The sequence below is a fragment of the Delphinus delphis genome, chromosome 13, assembly GCF_949987515.2.
Source record: "Delphinus delphis chromosome 13, mDelDel1.2, whole genome shotgun sequence".
In the NCBI taxonomy this organism is placed as follows: domain Eukaryota; kingdom Metazoa; phylum Chordata; class Mammalia; order Artiodactyla; family Delphinidae; genus Delphinus; species Delphinus delphis.
The window spans coordinates 47,323,307-47,349,165 of NC_082695.1; the positions used below are offsets into that span (position 1 = coordinate 47,323,307).

Genomic DNA, 25,859 nt, shown 5'->3' on the forward strand with positions numbered 1-25,859 from the left:
ATTTAGTTCAATCACTTCCCAAATGGCCCAGATCTGAGGGACTTGATGGGAAGCCAGGAGCCTGCCTTCTCTGTAAATGTAGGATGCCTCTGTCCTGCAGCCAAATGTTCACCTTCCCTCCTGCCTATTGCCATATGTCATTTTTTTGTGCGTAGGGGATTTGGAAGGTCACAGAGGAAGAGTCCACTTAATAAGTGAAAAAATGGAAGGAGAGGTCACAATCAAGGATCACTTTGCCTGAAGTGATATAATTCCCCTGAGCCTGAATAGACAGTCTTAAATGTCAACTGACTGCAGCCATCTTGTTTTGAACATCTTCAGTGAGCTGAAAACACGAAGGTAATGCTGCTACTCGTGTTAGTGTTAAGAACTGACATTTACCAAGTCCTTAATATATGCTAGGCAACAGCCTGGAATAGAATGGAATAAGCTACTCAAGCTTCAATTTGTAGAAGACTTTTTCCTGAGTCCTATCCCATTGTGCTGCATTCTTGAAGCACATTATCAGGACCTATCTCTAGAACTGAACCCTGTGTTTTTGCACCAAATAGAGCCAGCCAATAACGCCATTAAGAAACCCCACCCAATATGTGGCCCATATTTAATGCTTGATGCAGAGCAGCCCTTTACAGCTATACAAATCAAACAGACTAACTACTTGGATATTTTCTTCTTTTTTTTAAATATAAATTTATTTATTTATTTATTTTTGGCTGCATTGGGTCTTGGTTGCTGTGTGTGGGCTTTTCTCTAGTTGTGGTGAGCGGGGCCTACTCTGTTGTGGTGTGCGGGCTTCTCATTGCGGCAGCTTCTCTTGTCGTGGAGCACAGTCTCTAGGTGCGTGGGTTTCAGTAGTTGTGGCATGCGGGCTCAGTAGTTGTGGCTTGAGGGCTCTAGAGTGCAGGATCAGTAGTTGTGGCGCACGGGCTTAGTTGTTCTGTGGCATGTGGGATCTTCCCTGACCAGGGCTCGAACCCGTGTCCCCTGCATTGGCAGGTGGCTTCTTAACCACTAGGCCACCAGGGAAGTCCTATTTTCTTCTTATATGGACCTTTCTGCTGCTTCTTATTGCCATTTTGTTTTCCACCAAAGTTCCAACATCCTCTAGGTCAGGCACTTCTAGAAAGTCAGGCTTGATCAGTCATGGTCTTCCTCCTACCTCATCTACGGGAACTCAGTCTGTTAAGATACCCAGCAGTGTGTATTAATTGGCTTTGGTATATTTACCAACCTTATTTTAGCTGGTTTGCTTGTTCATTTAAAAATATTTTAACCTAGAGAACCAGGTTTAATCAGAAGCCTGGCATTTACAGTGATGCCTTTTGGGATATGTTCAATAAATACTTGGTATTACAATGTTGACAATGATGAGTTTGTTAAGTGATGTAAGTGTCAAGCAGCTAGGAAAATAGAAATTTGGCCCTTACAGGGGAGAACAAACACAGGTACTAATTTTAAGACCACAGACACAGCCTAAGTAATTAAAAAATCTGGTCCTATACTCACTCCTCCAAGTTTAGCCAGTTTTAGTTTAGTTATGAACTTAAAATAGGTGATTCCTTGGGATTAGGAAAAGGCCAAGTATATTTGCTTAACTGATCATGATAACTGGTCAGCACTATAGCTTCTGGGGCTTCACAGTATATGAAAGAAGTTCTGCAACAACTAGCCATTGGTTCAGGATAAGAAGCTACTACAGAGAAGGGCCTTTTCTGCTATGCTACACTAGCATGGAGAGCTGAAGATTCAGTGGGCAAAAGAAACTCCATTACTCTTGCTTCTGTAGAATACTACAGAGGGTCAAATGACCCTCTAATTATCAGTTTAATCATTAATAATGGAATATTTGGCTGGGAAGCATTAAATTCTTTCTAGCTTTCAGGCTCTTTACCTGGAAGCTTGCCCAAACCTGCAGCCACGTGCCTCAGTTACTCCTATTGTCTTCCATAGCCCAGTCCTTTCCTTGCCCTGCACAGCCTCTTTTCCAGATTTCTAAAAAGAAAGTAAAATGGAACACTATATTTTTAGATAATTGACCTAATTAAATATGGGATTCATTTATCCTAAGGGTGCAAGTATTGTTTAACGCATATGGTGCTTCTAACAATTTCTATAAATACTTGGTTATCAGATCTTAAGTATGCCTTATTGCAACACTCTTACAGTGGAAAAACCAGATTCAATTCATGATTTTTAACTCACAACACTTTTCTCTGAAACATTTCGTAATTTTTAACATTGTTCGTACTACGTACATACTACATACTGCCAGGAAGCTAAATAAACTTGTAAAGTATATCTGCAGAATAAAAATATTTATGCATTTACCTATTACAAACCTTCAAACAAGTTAATGTGTAGATTTATAAACATGCTTTATAAGTCAGAATAGGAGAGACAGTTGAATTAGTACATAAAGTTTTTATTTAAAGTTTTCCCCTTCCAAGCAAGCTTCATGTACACATTCTAATACTGTACAAAATTTACATTCTCTGTGACTTATTTATTCACTTTTCACTTTCTAATAGTTTGTGCCTTTCTGAAATACAGAAAGCTTTACTTATAGTTCTCATAAACGCTTTTATTTATTTTGGCTAGAAATAAAAATTAAATGAGCAAGTCCAAGGAAAGCAAATACCCTTGTATAAATGGTGACTTTCAGAAGAAATGGGGACCGTTGACGATAAAAGGTTCTGAAGGAGACCTTGTATTCCTCAAGACGTCAGATGGGATTTTCTCACAAAGTACTGTAACTTTTCTTTTTTGCTATATACTCATATGCGATCAAGGAAAAAAGAAATGAAAGTTGATTGCACTGGATATATATATATATATTTATATATATATTTTTACAACGGATCCTTTGGATCTGAACATACAAATAAATACAAAAACAACAAAGATTGCACTTTACTGTAGAAACGGCATTGGATTCTAGTACACTCATCCATCTGGACATGCTCCACGGTGAAAACTTATCACCAAGACATTTTAAACCTGTGGCTTCCCTGTGAGGTTGTTTTTGAAAGACACACTTGTTGAGGGATTCAACAACATCTCTGGGTGATTCACAAAATATTTTAGGCTTTGATTTATTCCTAACTATTGTTGTGCCAGCTCTGAAGAGCTTGAAAAGCAAATCCGTGTTCCTGCTAGTTTTTCTCTTTTGATGGCCCGCATGGACACTGTCTCATGCTCTCCTGACCTTCTGCTCTTAAATTCCTCATGCCTCTCAAGACAGCTAGCTATTGCTCGCTTAACTGAGCCCAGGCGTCTCTGGTGATAACAAAGAAATGTGATGAGTTGCGGGAAAGAAGGAGGGTCCGTCATGGGCTTTTCTAGAGCCATATCTAGAGCTTTTTTTAGAGCCGAAGGTGAGGAAGAGGGACAGGTATTTTGTTAGGAGCTATGGTTTGCTCCTGAGGCTCTTCAAGTTGTGTGTTTTAGGGACAGAGAGAAAAGGGGACAGTTCTTCAGAGAAATCTGTCTTTTCGTCCCTGAATTTCCGAAAGCAATCTCTCAGTTTTCATTAGGGGTTAAGTTTGGGCCAGATGTGCTATTTACAGAATATTCAATATTGCATGACTGTCTTTGTCAGTCCTATATTTTCGAAGCAAAGACCAGGTGTATTCATGACTTAATATGCTGCTCCAAATGAGAAAGAGTGAGCCTCTATAAACTGAATGGTGACACACCGTATTTTGTCTTAATCTTTCGGATAAAACTGAGGACACAGAAATTATGACTCTGGCTAGCCTGGAACCTACAGGGCAGAAAGCAATTGCTACAAGAGCCAATATCTTTCTCTTCTACATTCCCACGAGGTGCTGTAAGGGGCAAAAGGTATATGAAATGAAGTTATATGGAAACAAAAATGTTCCTCTTTAATCTTTTATGATTTTCTATAACTGTGTTGCCTACGGAATCTGTGAAGTCGCCACAGGTTAGGAATACAGAATTGAGTGGCAATTTCTGTAATGCAGTGTGAGTATTTTGGTGGGTCAAATTTTGCATCATTCATGAACACAATATCCCCAAAACTTCAACATAGATCACATGCAGGTAGACTACAATGCACAATACTGATCTTAGGTCTCTCTGGGGGGCACGCTCCTGTATTTTATCTTTCTCCTTTTGAAAGTTGAGATCCATGTGAGGAGTTTTTATAAAGCTGGGACAAGTTAAAACCAGTCTGAAATGGAAGAGTCTATCACCACAGGAAGTTTGGTGTAATCCGACTTACAGACAGAGTACCTGTTCAAGGACAGGTCTTTTTCTTTTGTAGCTTCTTGTAAATCATCAGAAACCAAGAATGGAGTTTCGGCAGTTGTACCATTAGGATGTATTGTTCCTATTAGAATAGGGATGTCACCTGTCATTGCTTCCTAGAATGCGATACAGTTCATTCCAGGGTTTCCTGGTGTTATTTGTTGTAAGGTACACAGGCAGGCAGGATAACTGTTGCACAGGCTGGGCCTGCCAGTGGTTCTGCTACGTCTCCTTCAAGTTCTGTCCAGCTGCCTTTTTCTGGACAATAGCATATTGTAGATGACTTGTAGGCTCCCTGGAATAGCAGAGAAGACAGCCTTTAGAGAATTACCACAGCAAGCTTATTTATCACATTTACATTAAGAAGACAATATTTTTTCTCTGCTCTTGCTAAAAAAATTCCAAATGAAAGCAATGGATCTTAAACCATTGTACTCTAAGGAAAAATTTGGGATTGGCAAGATTTCAAAATCTGGGTTTTTGTATGGGTGTGTGGCTAATAATAAAATCAAACACCTACAACACCCTAGATGATTTATAAATCCCTTATGATAACTTACCTCAAGTTGGAAATTATCCCTCTGGTTTAAGTTTTAAAAAAAATTTATCTTTTATATTCTGTTTTTTTTTTTTTTTTTTTTTTTTTTTTGCGGTACGCGGGCCTCTAATTGTTGTGGCCTCTCCCGTTGCGGAGCACAGGCTCTGGACGCGCAGGCTCAGCGGCCATGGCTCACAGGCCCAGCCGCTCTGCGGCATGTGGGATCTTCCTGGACCGGGGTACGAACCCGTGTCCCCTGCATCGGCAGGCGGACTCTCAACCACTGCGCCACCAGGGAAGCCCTATCTTAAATATTCAAATAAAAGAAGTAAATTGGATTTTAGATTGTCACCTCACTTTTCCATTTTTATCTTACTACTATAGAGAATCAGAGATGGGGTTCAAAACCAGTTTAAAATAAACTGGAAATGAAGACGTGCCAACTTCTTCACACATTGAGTTACTTATTTTGAAAAGGCCACATGAGAAATAAAAAATGTCTTTAATCTTGTTTCCTTTGTCAATCTCTGAGGCTAGTGCTTGTATAATATTTCCCTTCCTAAACCAAAGTAGCTTTGTTTTTACCATAGGCAAGAAACAAACAAAAATCCCAACCAGCATAGTCGTTTTCTGAAAGTGTATTCCTGGTGTCTGGTTCTAAACATACATACTCTTGCAGCTATCAATTTCCACTAGCAAAAGATCACATGTACCAATATCTAGTGATATATGTCAATACACATTCACTTCCAAATAACTAATAGCTTTTTAAAGCTCCTCCAAACTTTATATAACAATCTTGTTGGATGCAAAAGAAATAAAACTAATTAATATTATTAAAATCCCAAATTAATCTTATAAAACCAACACACATAAATAGGAAAATATAGGAACGGTCATCATTTAAAAAGTGACTGTGTAGACCATTAGACCCTATGTGTCTTCTGATGTGATGTTATTTGAATTACACAGCCACCTCCTTACGTGTTCTCGCTAAAATAAATAAATAGACAAATAAATAAATGGTACATAAATAACAAAAAAATTTAAAAAACAGAGAAAAGCTGAACTTAAGCCCTTATCTCTAGCTTCCAGTCTATAGGAAATAGGGAGACAGAGGACTATTTTTAAATGACAACATAGGAAATCATTAGGCAATTCGAGAGTATCAGATATTCTATAAGATAACTGACCTTGCTTTTTAAACAAGACAATGGCATGGGACAGGAAGAGGGGCAGGAGCAATCCTCCAGATTGTAAGAGATGTATGAGATATAATAACCAAATACAAGTGAGACTTTTTTTTTTTTTTTTGTGGTACGCGGGCCTCTCATTGTTGTGGCCTCTCCCGTTGCGGAGCACAGGCTCCGGACGCACAGGCCCACCGGCCACGGCTCACGGGCCCAGCTGCTCCGCGGCACGTGGGATCTTCCCGGACCGGGGCACGAACCCGTGTCGCCTGCATCGGCAGGCGGACTCTCAACCACTGCACCATCAGGGAAGCCCCCAAGTGAGACTTCTTGGATCCTGATTTGAACATATCAATTTGAAAAATACATTTTTATTCAAGTCAATGGGATAAATTTGAAAATGGATTGCATATAAAGGAATTATTGTTAATTTTACTGAGTGTGATAATGATAGTGTGTTTACATAAACAAGTGATTTTTTTTTTTAGAGGAATACTGAAGCATTTAGGGTGAAATAACATGTCTAGAATTTGCTTCAAATTGCTTCAACCAAAATTTTTCAAAGGGAGGGTAGATGAAGTAAGTACTGTAAAGCACTGATGGATGTCAAAGTTGGATGGTGCGTTAACAAGGGCCCATTGAACCCTCAGTTTTTGTGTATGTTTAGAAATTTTCATCATAAAGCGAGGGGAAAGTGGAAAGCAATGGCAAATTACATAATCCTAAATAGAATTTGTGGGTAACTGAACAATTAATTTCCATTTTTTATGCTTAGCTGGTCAGAAACTTTTCACTCTCCCAGTCAAACAGTTTTAATAGAACGTTTGTAAAAACCACTTCAGTCCGACTTCTAGTTGGAGAGCATGGGGGTGGGAGGGAAGCAGAGAGCTACCGGATACAATTGACCAGATAGCAAGACAGTTCTACAGCGACCGCACTGAGTTTATTTTACAGCTTAAAGCAATTTACTGCGTGCATATAAACATGTTACTCTTAAAAGGTACTTGTGTGGGTGGTAACACATTTGGAGAGAAACAAAAAGGAAGCACAAATAAAAAGGAGGAGAAGGTAAATGTGGACACTTACCATACTCCAGCTGTAGCCTCCCACAAGGTAAATGCTGTCATCTAGCACTGCACAGCCAGGACCACTGCGACCCTCCAAAATGGGAGTCTGGAGAATATTCCACTGATCACCTTTTGGGTCATAGCATTCCACGAGCATTACATCGAGGTGGGAGAAACCTAAGTGACATAGCAAAATGGAATCACCAAAGAATAAACTCTCAGGGTCCCAATTTAAGGCTAGGGCTTCTTTTTGCAAAAGGACTAGGGCCAAGAAGTAGATAATTGTGTCTTTGAAGACACATGTATAAGCTGACTGGTGAAATTGGGAGACATGTCGGAAAGACCTAAGAAACAAACAGGCAACCCTCCCCCCCGCCCCCACTCCACCTCGCCACCGACACTCCAAGCCTGGATGCTTTGGATTACTTCAAAGCAAAAATGCCTGGCTAGATGTCATTGGTAGAAGCTGATTTACCTTGGAGTATCAATAAAGGTTTATTTAAACCTTATTTAAAAAGATTTAAAATAGTAATAGCTAAAGCAAGCATTTTATAGACTGCTTACAATAAGCTGGTTGTTTTCTAAGTGCTTTGTATAAAGGAGCTCATTTAACCCCCTCAAGCATCCTATAGATACCATTATATTCATTTTATAGAGGAGAAACTGAGGAACAGAGGGAGTTAATGACCTAAGTTAGTCATACAGCCATTAGGTAGGCTGAGATTTGAATCCGGGTGAACAGACTTTATTGCTTTTCTTAAGTGAATATTCAGTTCTCTCAAAATCTTTTACTTGTTTTCTTTTTTTACAGTCTGACTATATGTATAAACAGCTGTGATGATGTGAATGGTTTCCAGTATCTACTAAGGATCCAGGTTTAGAGTAGGGGGCTATCGTCCTCTGAAAGACTCTTCCCACTTTTGATAAAATTTCTCAGTGGCTGGAGCAGTAACTAGGTTGCAGAGAACAACTCATTTCCCCAGACTCCACTGAAGCCCTGCCTTTCATTTAGGGAGTGAAAAATCCTTAATGGGAGCTTCAGGGTCACCGAGCAGACCAAACCCTTAAGGACTTTTTTTTTTTTAATGGTTAAACACATGCTCTGGATGTTGGCTAGCTGACAATCACAACACATATGGTAAATTAGTCAACATACCGGTCTCTTCAAAGTAATTAAAGAGATAGGCCAAAAATCAGAAACATGTTCACTCTTGAAGTGGTGGACAGACTATTTCAGGCCACTAACTTTTTTTTTTTTTTTAACATCTTTGTTGGAGTATAATTGCTTTACAATGGTGTGCTAGCTTGTGCTTTACAACAAAATGAATCAGTTACACATATACATATGTTCCCATATCACTTCCCTTTTGCGTCTCCCTCCCTCCCACCCTCCCTATCCCACCCCTCCAGGCGGTCACAAAGCACCGAGCTGATCTCCCTGTGCTATGCGCAGGCCACTGACTTTTTACATAAAATAAATCACATAAGGGAGCAACAGAGCAATGTGCTTACTGCGACCCTGTGATGTAATCCTTTCCTTTAACATTAAGAGTTTGATGATAATTGTTGAAGCATTTATATGAAATGGGGATTTGGGCAAGTTTCCCTAGTGGCATCTATGAGGATATGTGTGCCTTCTCTGTACCGAGTACATACGTTGACTATAACCCTCACAATTACCAAGGAAAGGATAATTACCCCTTTTTTACAGACATGAGGTAAATGTCTAGAGTAAGATCACACAACTCTAAGTACATAACCGGGATTCAGACCCAGGCTTAGATGCAAAATCCATACTCTTTCCCCCTTTCACAATGTCTTCCTGAGCTAACCTAATTCTGATGTGCATGTGCTATTTTTCATTTAGGTTGTCATTACCTAAGTCTTTTCTGTCCAAGTATAACCTTAAATACTAAAAGTTCCTAAAATATGAGGCATTCTTGTGCAAAAGAAGTTAGTAGAAGTCATATTTTAATGCAGAAAGCTACAAAGTTAATATAAAATATGTTGATGTAAAGGAATGAATGGAGTATGGATTGAAATGAAAGAGCACCAGTGAAAGCAAAAAAGAATGAAATGGGAAGCGTCTGAAACAGTAAAGATAAATTCCCTTCCACTGAGGAGACCTCTAAGGTGAGAAGCAGATCTAGATCAGAATATTGTCATTTCTGATTGAATAGGAATTTGGAAATACTTATTTAAAAATTATACTTGTCCAGTATTTATTACATTTAGGGGTAAATATGGATTATGAAAAAGAGAAAAAATGTCTATATCTAACTCATGGTTTAAGATGGGTATATGACTGGAAAATAAATGCACGGAATCGCCTTATGTGCCATACCCAGATGGCCTGTTTCTCACTTTGTTCAATTTCAAAGATCATGGACAGTCAGAGCTGGAAGAGATTTTAGAGAACAACTTGACCACCTTCTTCATTTTCAGATGGGAAAACGGAAGCTCAAAGCAGTTCAATGATGTTCTCAGTATCACAGGTCTCTCCGCTTTCCTGTCAAATTCAGCGTTACACACATGCACACAAACTACAAAAAAGTTGCAGTCACATACATACACGAGGAGGGAAACAAGCCAAAATATGGCCCTAAAAAGACTCTGCTTTAAATGTTACTGATTAAAAAAGCAAATGGAAAGAATTGAGAATCATAGATGGCTTGATATTCAACTCTTCAAAGAAATAATTCTAAATTTAGACATGAAATTCTACTGTTTTCTTTAAGAAAAATCACATACATGCTTCTTTGTGCTTCTCTGACTAAAGTTCTTTATGATTATTACAAAAACAATTTTCTGGAAAAAATCCATAACTATAATTTTGGTGATAAGGAATAATTTATTTTACTGAATTCATTGTTACAAAAAATTGTGCTTTTCAGTTATTAATGCTCTAGTTTTTTAAATTTTCTGTAGACATCATTATTCATTTCTTTAATGTATGTGGTAACTTCAAAATAATCCTATCTGCAGGAGAGCCAAAATAAGTGCTTGCCCAAGGGTACTGCTAATTTGCAAAGAGTAGATTTTATTTGGTCAACCTTTTTACTTGGTTAACTATGATTATCTAACGAGAAACCCCCTTAGCAAGAAACATGAGATGCAAATGTTATTGTGATTAAAAAAAAAAAGACCTTTCAAATGATTTCCTCCAATCGCATACAAGCGATCATTCATTACAGCCAAAGTGTGGATGGCGCGTTTTGTGTTCATATCTTGTTTTCGAGCCCAGACGTCCATGACGGGGTCATAGCAATATAGCCATGGGACATATTCTCCATTGTGTACACCCCCTGTGAATTAAGCATAGACACACAAGTCAAGAAAATGTCTTGGAACTGAACTTTGTAACACAAAGTGGATGAATGACTTGCCTGAAATGTATATTTTCCCATTGTGCACTGCTCCTGCATGAGCTGCCAGAGGCTGTGGCAAAGGGGACACATAACGCCATTCATTTGTTTCTAGGTTATAGCACTCCACGCTGGACAAGTAGCCAGTTTCATTCCGTCCACCAATAACGTATAAATGTTTGTCCAACCGACATGCATAGAAACTGGCTCTTCTACAATGAAAAAAACCAAAAAACAAAAGAACCCAATGTAAATCACAAAAGGAGCCCAGTCAGTCACGGGAAGCGAGGACAGCCTGCTTCAGAAAGGGGTGCAGACCTTTGGAAATTACACGTATAGCTCCCTTCTAAATCTGAGACCTTGTACAGCAACCATCTGCAGTGCCCATGCTGGTTAAGATTATGGATACTAAAGTCACAGTAGAGGAGAAATTCACGAACTCTTTGTTTCAGCTCTTTTATCTTGCTTTTTATACACTGTTAAAGTGTTCACTAATGTTTGGGATATTTGGTACCTTGTAAGGATATCACAGCTCAGTAAGACAAAGTGAAAAATGAGGTAGATAATGCAACAATAATAAATTATCTTGACATTCACTTTCTTTATGGTCCTTCAAGGGTCATTGTTCCCAATTTATAAGAGAACTACATCATCAAAATTTTTCTTTAATTATCATTTTTTCTTTTTTCCTCCCAGTATGACTGCAAATAGAGAAACTTTTTCAACTGAATATAGTGTTGAAATCTTGCTCTTATATAACCCATATTAGGAACTTCATCTATGCAGCTTTTGGTGTTGATTCTCACGAACCTCTAAGGATATTTTAAAGTCTCTTTGCAAGAGAGACTATTTATTAAGTTATCCCACCTGCCATCAAAGGCAAAAGACATGCATGCTGTGTTGAAAGGACTGGAGACAGGGAGGCCAGTTCTGAGGGAGAATATAATCTAGGAGTAAGAGATTGAGGACCTGAATTAGAATTTTAGTAGAAGACATGAAAAGAGGTGATGCAAGATATTTTAAAGGAGGATGTAAGGCTTAGTTACTAATAATATATGAGAGCTGAGGGAGAAAAGAGATTGGAAGAGGACTCAAAGATTTGGAGTTAGAATGACTAGGCTGAAATCTTAAGCAAGTCCTTGACCTTCTGCTTCTTTTTTTCTCATTCATGCTACTGGAATAATATACTTCATAAGGATAACATATGGTTCAATACTGAAAAAGTACAATCGTAAAGTGCCAAGCCCCTCAGAGAACATAATTTATATTTATTGAATTAATGGTCTTTATAAAAATTGATGCCAAGACTCTTGGGCCATGTCAACAGCAAAATGAGGAGCCCTAGAGGTTTTAAATCAGGTAAACCTATATTGTTTGGAGATTTTCCAAGTTGTGTTTCCTAAGTGTCAAAACCTCTGGGAAGCAGTATATAGCATCTTGATGAACAGTTGGTTCTCTGGAATCAGACTGCCTGGTTGTACGACTTATTGGGTGTGTGGGCTTTGACATGTTACTTAACCCCCTCAGCCTCAGATTACTCATCTGTAACACAGAGATTATGACGGTACCTTCCTCATGGGGTTATTTGTGAACACATGTGTAAAGTGTTTGTCATAGTGTCCAACGTTTTGTTCATACTCAGGAGCTATCGGTTGATATTATTTGGATAAAAAGGTTTTAAAAATCAGCTATCAAGATGTTTGCATATAAACTTTTCCGAATAGTATCTTAAGTGATGACTAAATTCTTCCGTGTTTTTATATAATTTATACCATAAATGTATGGCATATGTTATGGATGGTGATAGATGCAGTTTTATTTTATTTTTTCCAGCTTTCCTGAGGCATAATTGACAAAACTGTAATACACGTAAAGGGTACAATGTGATGATTTGATTTGCGCATACACTGTAAAATGATTTTCACAATCAAATTAATGAACACATCCACCAGCTCATGTAGTAACTGTTTTTCTTCTGAGAACACTTAAGATCTACTCTCTCAGCAAATTTCAAGTAACAATACAGTATTATTAACTGTAGTTACCATGCTGTCCATTAGATCCTCAGAATTTACTTATAATTGAAAGTTTGTACCCTTTGACCAATCTCTCCCCATTTTCCCCACCCTTATCCCCTGGCAACCACCATTCTAGTCTGTTTCTTTAAGTCTGACTTTTCAAATAAGATTCCACATATAAGTGATATCATACAGTGTTTGTCTTTCTCAGTCTGGCATTTCACTTAGCACGATCACCTTCAGTTTCATCCATGTTTGTCATGCAAATGGCAGGATTTCCTTCTTTTCTATGGCAGAATAATATTCCATTCTATATATTCACCACATTTTCTTTATCTATTTATCTGTCAGCAGACACTTAGGTTGTTTCCATATCTTGGCTCTTGTGAATAATGCTGCAATGAACACGGGAGTGCAGATATCTCTTCAAGTTACTGATGTTGGTTCCTTTGGATATAGTATATGCGAAAGTGGGATCGCTAGATCGTAAGGTTCAGTTTTTCTGGATAGTCCTAGAATTGTTAGCATCATTGATAGCTTGAGAGTAATATTTTGGCTATGTTTTTTTTTCCCTATATTTTCTTGATGGTTTTGAAAGAAATATGTGCTGTGCAAAACACAGAAAGATGATGAAAGGAAAATGAGAGAAGGATAAAATTAGGAAGGAGAATAAAGAGCAAGTGAGATAGATTTCATTAAATAAGGGTTGTTGTTATCCTGGGCCCATGTCTTCTGAGGGATATATGAAGCTCTGAAATTGTAAAAAGAATTTTTTAATAAAATGTCATATATTATATATATATATATGTATATATGTGCATTTTTGGAATATGTTTGGAGAAAGATTTTGGGGGGAAGTTTTTAATCATATTATCAAGGGAATTAACAACCTAAAAAATTTGGGATTTCCTGGTGTAAAGAAGTAAAAACTCATCTAAATATAAAATTAGGTTTAATAACAATAGCAAAATTAAGTGCACACAGATGGACCACTGGTTCCTTCCATTTCTCTAACCAGATTTCAATTGCTCTCTTATTGAATATGATAGGTCAAGGTTATTTTACTAGCGCTTTTACCTTCTCAAGTTAAAATATTTGATTGAAAAGACCGACTCATGTCTACAAAAATCTGTACTAAAGTAACACAGATATTTCTTTGCATCATTGACACCAGGGTAGGTCAGTATCCCTCTTCCATATGATTCTATGACAGGTTTTGGAGCGTCTGAAATAATTAATTTACTAATTTTACTAATAGGCTATCTTTAGTGGGCCAATCCCATAGTTTGGACCATGTGGGTAACATACTATATTCTGAGTTCTTCTATGTATTATGTACTATATTCCGGTTTAGAAGAGAAAAATGTTAGTCATGACAAGTATGAAAATCCTCTATTTAATGAAGTTTAGATAGTGGAGAATAAGAGAAAGATCTTCTTTTGGCAGTGTGAACTCCTTTTATCTTGTCTAAAGTTCAGTTTTCTCACTCTTTCTGTTCTGGTTCCTTCCTTCCTCTCTTGACCCGAGGGAGCCTGTCGGAACTCTCAATTTTTAGCCCAGGCGTTCTTAATCTGATGCTCCGTGTACTCCTAGCTTTATCCACACAGTGTCACTGTTAGGTTCTGAACGGGGGAAAAAAAAATCAGTAGGTTTCACTTCCTGACTAAAAGTGCATTTTTATGCAGAAATTTTAATAGCGAAGGTTCTGAGTCTCTGACTTATTCCCTTGCATGCCCAAAGTGAGAATTCACGAAATGCATTATAGAAACACTGGATAGTTAATGGTCTATCAGCAACTGTGAACATTTGCTCGAGGCTAAAATTTTACCATACCAGGTCTCTCCTGGGAATGCTTCCTGCCCCACCTACCCACATGAAGAGCACACCTGATTAGGTTGTTTTATTTCGGGGGGAAAAAGGAAGCTCAAGATTATTGAAGATTTTTTAATGGAATTACACTATTTGTATTACAAATTGTTCTTCTCTCCCTCCTCCACCCCTCCACCCCCGTCCCAATGCCAGAGAGGATATTCAATGAATTGAGATAAGTTTAAAAAGACTACCAATGACCTCTACAAATATACTTTAAACCTGTGTTTAAAGAACTTTAAAAGTTCTTTCTGACCCTTAGGTCAGAAAACTGAGATTGTATCTCAGTTTCAACTTTTGACTTCTACCATCAGGTTAAAAACAACAGATTTTAAAAAACACAATATTGTCTCCCATTGTTTCTTGTAAGGCTGCTAGAAACATAGTATTTAAATTTGGAAACATCTTTGTTGTATTTGCTTCCAGCTTTTCACCTAGTCTGTGAAACTTAAGCTTTGTTACTGGTGCCTCCAAATGGCTTTTTCTCTCCCTCCCTCCCTTCTTTTTCTTTTCTGTTTCCAAGACTAGCTAGGGGGTAATATCTCCACAAGAATAATACCTAAAATGTCTACTTTTTTTTAAAACAACATTAAAGTCACCAAAGCATTTTTATTGATCCAAGTGTTCATTTTTGCCCTCTTCTTACTGAAGAATCAAATCCTAGATCTGAGAGCGAAACAACTCATAGCTTCACATTTATCTTTGTACTTTTGTCTAATCACTTCTGTCAGTAACCCCATAGGCAGCAGGCATACAACTCTTGAGTTGACCTATGGTTGAGTGAGCCTGGAGGTCACGTGCCCATTTCTCTGCTGAACTGGGAGGGTGTTCTGCACTTTTATTATATTCTTCTGGAAGCTCTGATTAGGTAAGATAATCCTAGGCATTTGCCCAGCCAGCTCTGTGAGAGCGGGTGATCCCAGAGGTGGCTTTCAATGTGTTTCTATTATTCTCAATCAGTTTGGTAACTTCTCAGCAGTTAGGCAGCAGCTAATGGAAGGAGGGAGGTGGGAAACTTCTGGTGAGTTTGACTAATGGTCCAGACAATGCAAAATTAACTCAATTAAATGTCTCAAGAAACCTCTTTTCTGATCTGAAGAGTATTTCATATATTTTAGTATTTTTTCCCTTCTTTGTTGAATCACCAATTAAACCATGCTGGTAGCTAACTGTACTTGCTATGTTGAATGGAAGCTCGGCGATGACAGAAAAATTTCATTTTCAGTTATGGATTGCTGCCTAGGTCAACCAACCCCTAGGAGATATGGAGCTAGAAGATTGACTGGGCATTTGTGAGATCTGCCTTTTCCCATTCAGCTCTGGAAGGAGCTCTTTATTTGGTCTATCGAGTTGATTGTTCTAAATCTAAAAAAAAACTTCTTTTACTAGGGACCTGACATGATGTACCATAATGACTTCGAAAGAAACGTTAAACAGTCCATCCTGTCAACGGTGGCTGCCAGGCGCCGACAGACCATGGCAGGTCTTTTTATCAGGTCAATGAGCTGCTAAAAATTGTCTAAGTAGGACCCTGCCATGATAGGCCATAATGCCTCAGAGGAAGTCATTATAGAATATCAAGTAAACAATACACATTTTAAAAAATTACTAATTAGGTTTTGCAGCAATACTTCTCATCCTTAGGGGCTCTACAGTGAGATAATTGACCGTGACGTGAGTTATGCCTCCCAAACCCAAGGCGTGAAGGTTAATTATCGTGGTGAACAGCCCCCAGCAAAGGCGACCATAGTGATGAGATGCTGACATTTCAAACGTGTTATTGATGTGTATTTTTAAAATGTTTTTTTAACAAAATTTTTTGGAATGGTTTTGATGAAAGGGTAAAGTGATGCAGCTACAATAACAGCAACTAGAAAATAACCCCAAAAGGAGAGAAACAAGGTACTTTGGAGAAAGACATCAGGAGAGGCTTTTATATATACATGTATACACAACAGGAGGATTGAGAAGTTTGTCAGGGTATTAATTGACTCAGAATAATTTCTTGAGGTACCTTGCAGCTAGACATTCCTAACAGTGTCTAGGGTCCTTAGACTATACTGTGCCTCATCATTTTCAATGTATAGCTTTTAGTCTCCTGAAAGAGAGTTTTAATATGCTTACATGGAATGGGAAGTTAGATATTGTTTCTTTATAGCAGAGATTCATACTCTCTTTCTGTAGTAATGTACCTTTTTGAGGAATGGTATGATTTGAAAATTTCTTTTTAACTTTGAATTTATGATTAAGGATTTAGCTTGATCTCAGGGTAATCTGATTAAATGTTTAAAGGAGGAGATGTTAAGGTTAGGAAGGAAATAAGAAAGAAAATTATTTCTTAGTCCAATCGAGAAGAGGAAACAGGTTGCAGCTTATCCTTACTATTATATTGGAAAATTTGCTCAAGAGGATGTTGAGATATTATTTGAAAAGAACCAAGTGTTCAAACTTTAGTATGTGAATTTACATGCGCCTATTAAGACACGGTGTCCTGCCTAAGGAACAGTCAGGAGAACTGAATATGTATAAACATAGTTGCCTTATTGTCCTTTGATACTAGGAGAACTGGCTGAGATAAACACTGCATACATTAAAAATGAGAGGACACTTGGCAAAACTCTTATTTCTAAGCTAACAAATCAACTGTTTTTGAATGTATGATGGGGAGATATTTGAGGAGGTAAATGCAATGAATTTGAGATTGTGAGACCTAAAAACATCAATATTGAAATTTCTGCATCAAAGTATATACATATCATTGTGAGAATGGTGTTTTATATTTCAATGATAAGATTTAAATATATTATAACTAAGAAGAGTGGAATAGCCAGTGAAATTGTAGCTCTGTTTGTTAAAAAAAAAAAAAAAGCAAAAACCAATTCAACGTGGAAAAGGAAGACAAGTCATGGAGAGCATTATGCTAAGTGAAATAAGTCAGACAGAGAAAGACAAATACTGTATGATATCATGTATATGTGGAATCCAAAAAATACAACAAACTATTGAATATAACAAAAAAGCAGCAGACTCACAAATATAGAGAACCAACTAGTGGTTACCAATTGGGAGAGGGAGGGGGGAGGGGCAAGATAGGGGTACGGGATTAAGAGGTACAAACTATTAGGTATAAAATAAGTTACAAGAATATATTGTACAACACAGGGAATACAGCCAATATTTTATAACTATACATGGAGTATAACCTTTAAAAATTTGAATCATTATATTGTACACTTATATTGTATAGAAACTATACTTCAATAAAAAAGTGAACTTTAACTAGTAACAAAAAAAGGAAGACAAGTCATACAAATTTTTTCTTCCTCCACTGGGACAAATAATTGACTTATTTGATTATTTTTTCCATTGAGTTAATAAGGCAGTTAGTCTAAGTTGGCCAGGCCAGGTTTTGTATTTGACGCCTGTGACTTTCACTGGCTCTGTTTAGCGTACCTTATCATGGAAAACCATTCAGCATCCTTGCTTCCAGTAAAGCAGCCACAAATGTTTCAGACCTAAGAAATAGACACTTACCTTTCTTGCATGGGCGGAAGTTGTATCCAGCTATTAAATCGGGGATCATATCTGCTGACAAAATTTGTACTGTGTTTTCCTGTAAAAATATATTTGAGACACTTAAAACTTAAATTCCTTTGTTGTTTTGCACATTTAAAAGTATTTTATAAGATGCCTCTGTTCTCAGGTTTAAGAAACAGATGAATTAAGTAGAGGGACTATCTAACACAGTATGAGAAACGATAAGTCAGAAGAACAATTTATATGCCTCTTCAAACGTTTTTCCTTTTTTTCTTCTTTTCTCCTCCACTTTTTCTGTGGGGTGGGGATGAGTTGGAATAAAAATAATTCAACCATAATAATAAAAGCAAGTATGTTTATCAGACTACCAAAGTTAGGGTGAAATTTCTGTATTTTGGTGTTTATAGGTTTTAAAAACATGAAGTTATTGTCTATACATAATCAGTTCCAGAGACTAACTTGTGTGATATCTCTGGATAGAACCTTTTTCTAAATGATCCAAGAATTCTAGCAGTGGAAGAGTCCACCCTGTCTCCAGGGAAACAATAGCAATCACTACCATAAGAGTTTGCATTAGGAAATCAGTCGTAGGCTATGACCGTCATGCAAGTTCTGTTTGTGCATTTGGGGAAAGCACAGTTGCTGTGATGTATCACAAGTACATTTACTGAAATGGGAAACATGCGTCCTCAGAGCTGGTTAACCAGCTTATCTCCTCTGTTGAGCCTAAGAAACACAGTAATGCCTCCAAGGCATGAAAATGAATCTTGTTTTACATACAGATTGACACCAAAGCAAGAAATAGGAGCAAAAGTGTGTATTCCATTTTCTGTGTAGCAATTGAGATGACAGTCATCTAAAGCGCCTGAAGTCTTAACTCTAAAAGTATGTTTTTCATTAATGTATGTATAACTAACCATTGAAATATAGGTACCAAACTTCACCACGGGAATAAACAGATAGGATTGTGTGTGTGTGTGTGTGTGTGTGTGTGTGTGTGTACACGCACTCACACGGGCATATATACAAAACAATTATTAATTGCAAGAATATATATTGAGCACTCACTATGTGTCTTATGTGTTCTAGGTTCTGGGAATATGCTGGTAAACGAGAAAGACAAAGTCCTCGTTCTTGTAAATAAATAAACACAGACTTGTAAATAAATACATATATAATAATGCTATATTTTCTTTACCAAATGCCAGAAAGAAAAATAAAGCAGGGATTGATAGAGGGGAAGCCAGTTTCAGTAAGGTGGTCACCTGCTCACAGATATCTTCTGCAAGCCACGCAAATATCTGCAGAATTAGCGTCTCAGGCAGTGGGGAAGGTGAGTATAAAGTCCCTGGGCTGGCCATGCATTCAAAACCAGCAAGAATGCTGGGGTGACTTGGACAGAAGTCGAAGTATATCAAGGTCCAGACATGGTGTGTCTTGTGGACTGGTGTCAAATTTCGTCTTTTGTCATAAGAACATTAGGAAGTCACTGGAAAGTTTTGAGCAAATGAGAAACATGGCCTAATTTACCTCTTATCATGATCACTCTGGCTGTTGTGTAAAAAACTAGACCGTACAAGGGCTGCTCTGGAAGTGGGGGACCTGTCACGAGGCCATCACAACAGTCAAGGCAAGAGCTGGCTTGAGTGGAGGTGGAAGCAAGATATGGTCGAGTTTGGGATCTATTCTGTGGGCACAGCCAATACAATTTTCTGATAGATTGAGCATTGGTGTAAGAAAAAGTGAGTAATTAAAGACGACTGCTAGGTTTTTAGCCAGCGGAACTGGATGGAATGTCATGCAATTTGCCGAGGTGGGGAAGACCAGGCAGGGGTAGTTGGGGGGTTAGGGAGAGAAGCCATGAGTTCTGTTTTGGATTTAACCTTGAGAGGACTATCGGATCTCAAAGCATAAGTGGCTGGTAGGCCACTGGCTAAATGAGGCCGCAGGTGCAAATTTTGGAGTCATTAGTCAAGAGATACTGTTTAAAATCAAAGAACAAGATGAAACTCTTTAGGGAAAGGGTATGGAAATGGAAGATAATGAGTGCTGGAAATGAGCCCTGGGGGAGAAGAAGAAAAACGAGCAAAGAAAAGGAATTGTCAGAAGCAGGAGGAAAAGAGGAGTGAGCGACGGAGAACTGACCATAGGATTTGGAAACATGGGGGTTGGTGGTGACCATGACAAGCACTGTTTCAGTGGACAGGAGGGCATGAAAGCCTGAGTGGGGACTCCTCAGGAGAGACTAAGATGTAAGAAAGCAGAGGCAAGAGGATAAGCAATGCTTCTTAGGACTTTTGACATGAAAAGAAGATTATAGCAGGAAGATGCAGCATCGAGAGAAAATTTTATTTAGTTCTTGGTTGTGTTTTTCAATTCAGAAGTACCCCAAAGTCCTTGAGTAGGCAAAAGGGAATGAGGAATAGGCTTTAAGTTGGAGCAGAAACAGTAATAAGAGAGATATGTTTTATCTAAAATATACGGGTAGCAATGGATTTGGTAGTAGCAAGATGCAGATTTTATCTTTTGATTGCTTCTGTCCTCATTGGACTAAAAAGCAAGGCTATCAGCTGAGAGTGAGGAGGGAGGTTTTGGAGAAAGGTATCTGAGGAGAGAGAAGGTGTGAAATAATTAACTCAGAGGGTGGAAGAGTGCATTGACCAGGGAAACTTAGTGGAGTTGGCTAGTAGCCAGCATGGTTCATTAGTAGCCAGCATGGCCGTACGGTTTTCTATGTCCACATTTAGTTGCTCAGGGGGAGGGGAGAGGTGGAAGAAAGTTGGGTTTAATCAGGACCAGGGCTTTACCAGGCGAGTATCATAGGAGAGAAGGACACGAGGGCTGCAGGTGTATGCACTAATGTGATTATAAGGATGGGCAACAGAATATAAGCTCAGTAAGGAGGGAAGTAAGGGCATGAGGGGATGATGGACAATGAAAAGGTGGTAGGGTAGCGTGAAGGAGGTGGCATTTGCAGGATAACAGTGGCTAGCTGCCACATAAAGGGGCAGCAGGTGGTAAAATCTGAAGACATCCTGTAAAGTGGTGAGTTTTAAGGATGTGGGAGTGGCAATGAAGAAGAAGTAGAGAAGCTATCGGCCTCCAATAATGTGAAATATAAGGGCGGGGGTGGGGAACAGAACCTAGTCCCCATTGAAGAGGTGGCTGGGAAAACAGTCCTCTCAGAGAATAGCCAGGCTTTGATTAGAAAAGAAGCTGAAGGGACCATTTAGGGAAGAGTTTAAGGATTATAGGGATCTTGTTGATGTGAGATCATCAGTTCCAAGGATTGCATGGGAGGGTTTGGATGGCCTGGTTGGGTGGTAAGTCAAGTTTTATTTGGGGATTACAGTAAGAGTTGGGGATTGCAGAAGGAGTTAAGAGTGCCAGGAGTGAGTATGACCCAAAAGACTTGGATCCCACAAAGGGAGGCTCCAACCCAAGGAAGGATTATGTCTAGAGTTGGTTTATAAGTAAGCTTTTGTAGAATTTGCAATCATCTCCCTGTAGAAAAAAGCCATTCTTGATAGTCAGGTTTCAAGGTTAATTCCCAAATGTACCTGAAGATCAGTGTTGTTAAGAGGAATGTAGAATATACACGCCATGTATAAGAGTGTTTCTCTGTGAAGTTTGGTTTAGAATTTCCATTTGGAGGAAGACATCTGCCTCCTTTCAGCAATGGGACAGATGCCTTCACATGCTGAGCACTGGTGGTGGAAATCAGCTATTTGCTTTGCTTATTGGTGGGAATGCCAGTGGCCTTCACTCAGAGAAAAGGCTAAGCAGGGACTGGTGTGATTTCGATGGAAGATGAAGAAAGGGTTTCCAGAGGCAGAGTCAATGGTGTGAAAAAAGGGCAAGGATGGAGGATGGGAAGATAAAAAGAAGAAAAATGTTCTAAAGTTGGCAAAGGATGTGCAGAGGGGATAATAAATGTCAGAAGGAATGAGTGTGGTCGAGTGAGGAAACTGAGATGAAATGGGGATATTCATTTCTTCCTCGTGGCTTTCATCGACACTACTTGGAAGCTTGAGAGGGGTAGCCACATGCAATAGAATTTTGGATTACTCTTCACTCCTTTGGTTTCTTCTCATCTTTTCCATTTTCTTCTAACCCTTCCTCCACTTCTTCCCTTTTTTGATGATGTCCTGTCACCAGACCCTGTTGTTGACTATCATTTGGGAGATAGGTAAAATGGGGCAGGGGCGGCAGTTTTCAGCCAGTGGTGGAGGGGAAGGAAGCAGGATGAAAAGGAAATCACCTGCAGGCAGTTTTCTTGGGAGTCAATCATCAGTAAGTGACAAATGTAAATTGGTTCTCTGTAAGTTGGAGCACTGAAGGAATATATGCATGTATATTAGCATATTACAATGCAGTCTATCACTAATGACATGAAGGGAGTTAATAGGAGTTAATATCTATAGCTGAGTAGAAACAAAATGTATGTATCCTGCTTATATTTCCAGTAACTCATATGTTTCATGATTTCAAATTTTGGTCCTGTAATCAAGATAATCAGTAAATAAAATGATATTTGTATTTTATGAGTACATATTTGTGTTTTATGAGCATGTCTTGAAATGTACATTTTTGTATTTCATTCAAAGACATGCATCTCAGGCACCATTTTCATAAGAACTAAAGTTTAACTTAAGATTTCATCTTTGGAACTGATGTATACATAACATTTAAACTCATGGATTTTAAATTCTTCCTCCCTGTCAGTAGTGAAATTAAAGCATGTTGTATATTATTATAGGATTGCTGTTCTTTCTTTTTTTTTTTTGCGGTACGTGGGCCTCTCACCGTTGTGGCCTCTCCCGTTGCGGAGCACAGGCTCCGGACGCGCAGGCTCAGCGGCCATGGCTCATGGGCCCAGCCGCCCCGCGGCATGTGGGATCTTCCCGGACCGGGGCACGAACCCGTGTCCCCTGCATTGGCAGGTGGACTCTCAACCACTGCGCCACCAGGGAAGCCCAGGATTGCTGTGCTTTATAAGTTTTGGTATCAACTGCTTCCTTTTTAGTTGTATGAGGTATTATAAAATGAAAATCCTATATTTTTGAGATGATGGTGTCCCTTCATGGTTTTCTAAATGGGAAATAATGAAGAGCTCTTTGGGAGCCAGTAAGAGCCACTGTCCATGGTGATACAATACTGATTTAATTTCACAAGATCAAAGGCAAATGCACAATTGTTGTTTAATATCTAACTAAATACATATGTTTATGTGAGGTGGCGAGTGTGATACACTGGTTAAAGGCTGAGGCTGTGGAGTCACACAGACCTACGTTGGAATCACTCATCTTCTTGCAAGCTGTGTGTCCTGGAAAGTTGTTTAAACTCTTAGGGCTTAGACTCCTCATAGTAAAACTAGAGCAATCATGCAACAGGCCTCATAGGATGGTTGTGAGGATTAAGTGAAATGATGCAGATGAGTGCTTAGCAAAGTTCCTGGGAAATAATGACTACTCAATAAATACTACGACTAATACCAAAACGGTCAGCTGCGGTTGACCAGATGGATGGAATATGAAAGTCCATGGAAACCATTTAAGGGATGGTGGTGGATGTGTGTTTTGGTACCTAGCTGAGATACTTTTACCAGATTGGTACACCTGTTCCCTAGCTGGTGGTTGTTGGTTGTTCATGGTCACAGCTGCTCCCTCTCTAGAGAACTGCCCTCAGCTGAACAGGCCACTTCACTGCCCACCCTCACCCCCACCTGGGGGAAGGCCTCAGCCAATGACTGATTGGTTGACATGAGGTACAAAAGACTGGCCTGCTTGCCTCACCGTGTGACCAATTATCCTGTGCTTAGGAGATGCTAATCAGTGGCTCATCAGCACTTACCCCGATCTATACTAAATGACCTCAAAGGCGAAACAAGTCAGGGACGGAATGACTCAGATTTGCAGGTGGAACTCCCAAAGTTCTAAATAAGGGTCTTACAGAGAGAGAGAGTTGTGAGCTGCTAGGCCCGTATGGAGACTAAAAGTAAACAAAATATAGTAATTAAAGTTTTACTGAAGTTCAATTTTGAGCCTCCTGGCGGCTAAAGCAAAAGAGACACATTAAATCATATGATTGGCGTTAGAAGTAATTGTTCAAAGCACACCATGCCTCAGTACTTTGGTTTGACAAGGACTTGTCACGCAGGTCTTCACATAGAGCATGCTGAGTGGTGGCAGTGAAAGGTGCCCCCACAGGAAATGCAATGCTGTGCTTTCTGTAGTCTTTTCTCACAGCATATTTGTTGAGGGATTTAAACTGAATCACTGCTCCTCTCAGGAGTCGGGGGGAGGCAAATCAGTGAGGTCCAATGGTGTAGTTTTATGGGAATCTGAATTAGCTCAATGATAAAATCTCGATTCTCTAGACTAGAGGAAGGAATATGTCCCTTATACTCGCCCCTAATCCCCCCACCCATTCTCTCGGTTGTGTGTCTGATAGAAGTTGAACAGTAAGCAGTGGCAGGTTATTTTGGGCAGGGGTGGGGGGCAGGGGTAAACCCAGGGAGTGGGTTTTCTGTGTTGCTGATTAAGGTCTGTCTCACAGGAATGGGAGGTTCATAGTGATTTGTGAAAACTGAGTTGTCGCCCCAAGACTGGTCTTTTAGCAGAGGCTTATCCCACGTGGGAACGGAGGTGGGCTGAGAAAGGACCATCATTAGAAACAGGACTTTCCATGGGACTTTCCTGGTGGTCCAGTGGTTAAGACTCTGCGCTTCCACTGCAAGGGGTTCTATCCCTGGATGGGGAACTAAGATCCCATGTGCCGCACAGTACGACCAAAAAAAAAAAAAAAAAAGGAAAGAAACAGGACTTTCCAGCCTCGTCTTGTCATGTGTTAGTCTTCATTTGGCCTTCAAGAAAACAAACAAACAAAACCCCCAAAACGAAGTTCTGCAGATTCTTTTTTAGATAAACCTGCTGGCTGTGTACTGTTTCCTTACAAACGCTCTATTCTGTTCAAATCACTTCCTCGGAAGAAGAGGTTAAACAGGAAATGGAGAGTTTACAATGGGTTGTATATGGGCCAGGGTTTTTGTTTTGTTTTGTTTTAACATATCAAATCAGTCATTGCAAAGATAAGTTAGAGGAGAGATACTAAATATTTTAGTTCCAAATCTGTTTCTCCCAAAGCCCCGGAACCATCTTTCCAAAACTGAAAGATATGAACCAACAAAGCTGATCTGGAGAAAGAATGTCCCTTTCCCTTCAAAGAAATGTTCTTAGAGGGTGGCCTGGGTTGTTTTCCTTTAAGATTTTCTAGAGTGAACAGATGTAACAATTTTCTATAATTTACCTTTGTGCAGATGCTGAAAGAGAACATTCACCATAAAATATATGCAGTATATGTAATTTCAGCTGGCTGTTCTGGGGTTTTAAAGCAAAAATGTGTACCTGCAAGCTGTTTTATGGTTTCTCAGTCATAATGATCTCTGTTACACAGAAGGCTACAACTGCAACCCCTCCTTCACGTGCAAGATTTCCAAAAATATCTTGATAATTTTGCGTGTTCTGCAAGGCGCAGTGTACTCCCTACATTAGACTTGGGAAGTGTATTCAAATGTTGACTTTCTCTTTGTGATACAATTATGAAGTAATCGCATCAACAGGGAAGATGGTGGATAATCTGTGGACGAAGCCCTTGCAGAAGACGCAGCAGCCAGAACAGGTGTCAAGTAATAAACGCTGCAAAGGCACTTCAGCTCAGGTCATGTACAGCGTGACAGCAGATAACGCTTATGTATTGAAACTGCATATTATTATCCTGATACAATGGGAGAAAAGTGGTGGAGAAGGTGGTGAGAATTCTTAACAGTTGCCGCTTGCTACCTCCCTTGAGGGAGTCTGGGCTTACACTGGTGGCACTCCTCAGGGGATGGATCAGGAGAGGGGCTGGGCATCACGGTGGAGCCAAATCCCCAGATAGTCCATGAGTGAATGCACTGCTGCGTGTGTCCTCTGCCAGCCCACTTCACCGACTACTTCGTTTGTCCC

The 25,859-nt window shown here is 39.2% G+C and overlaps 1 protein-coding gene across 1 annotated transcript in view; it reads right to left on the minus strand.

Annotated features, from left to right (window-relative positions):
• Positions 1-3,970: 3,970 nt before the first annotated feature.
• The window catches only part of KLHL14 (kelch like family member 14), a 98,516-nt gene continuing 76,627 nt past the window's right edge, over positions 3,971-25,859 (minus strand). Inside the window, exons 4-8 of the mRNA XM_060029526.1 lie at positions 17,851-17,929; positions 10,451-10,641; positions 10,211-10,369; positions 7,084-7,241; positions 3,971-4,564 (exon numbers count right to left, since the gene is read on the minus strand). Coding sequence (XP_059885509.1) covers positions 4,424-4,564; positions 7,084-7,241; positions 10,211-10,369; positions 10,451-10,641; positions 17,851-17,929 — 728 coding nt within the window. The 3' untranslated portion in view covers positions 3,971-4,423. The remainder of the gene's footprint in view (positions 4,565-7,083; positions 7,242-10,210; positions 10,370-10,450; positions 10,642-17,850; positions 17,930-25,859) is intronic.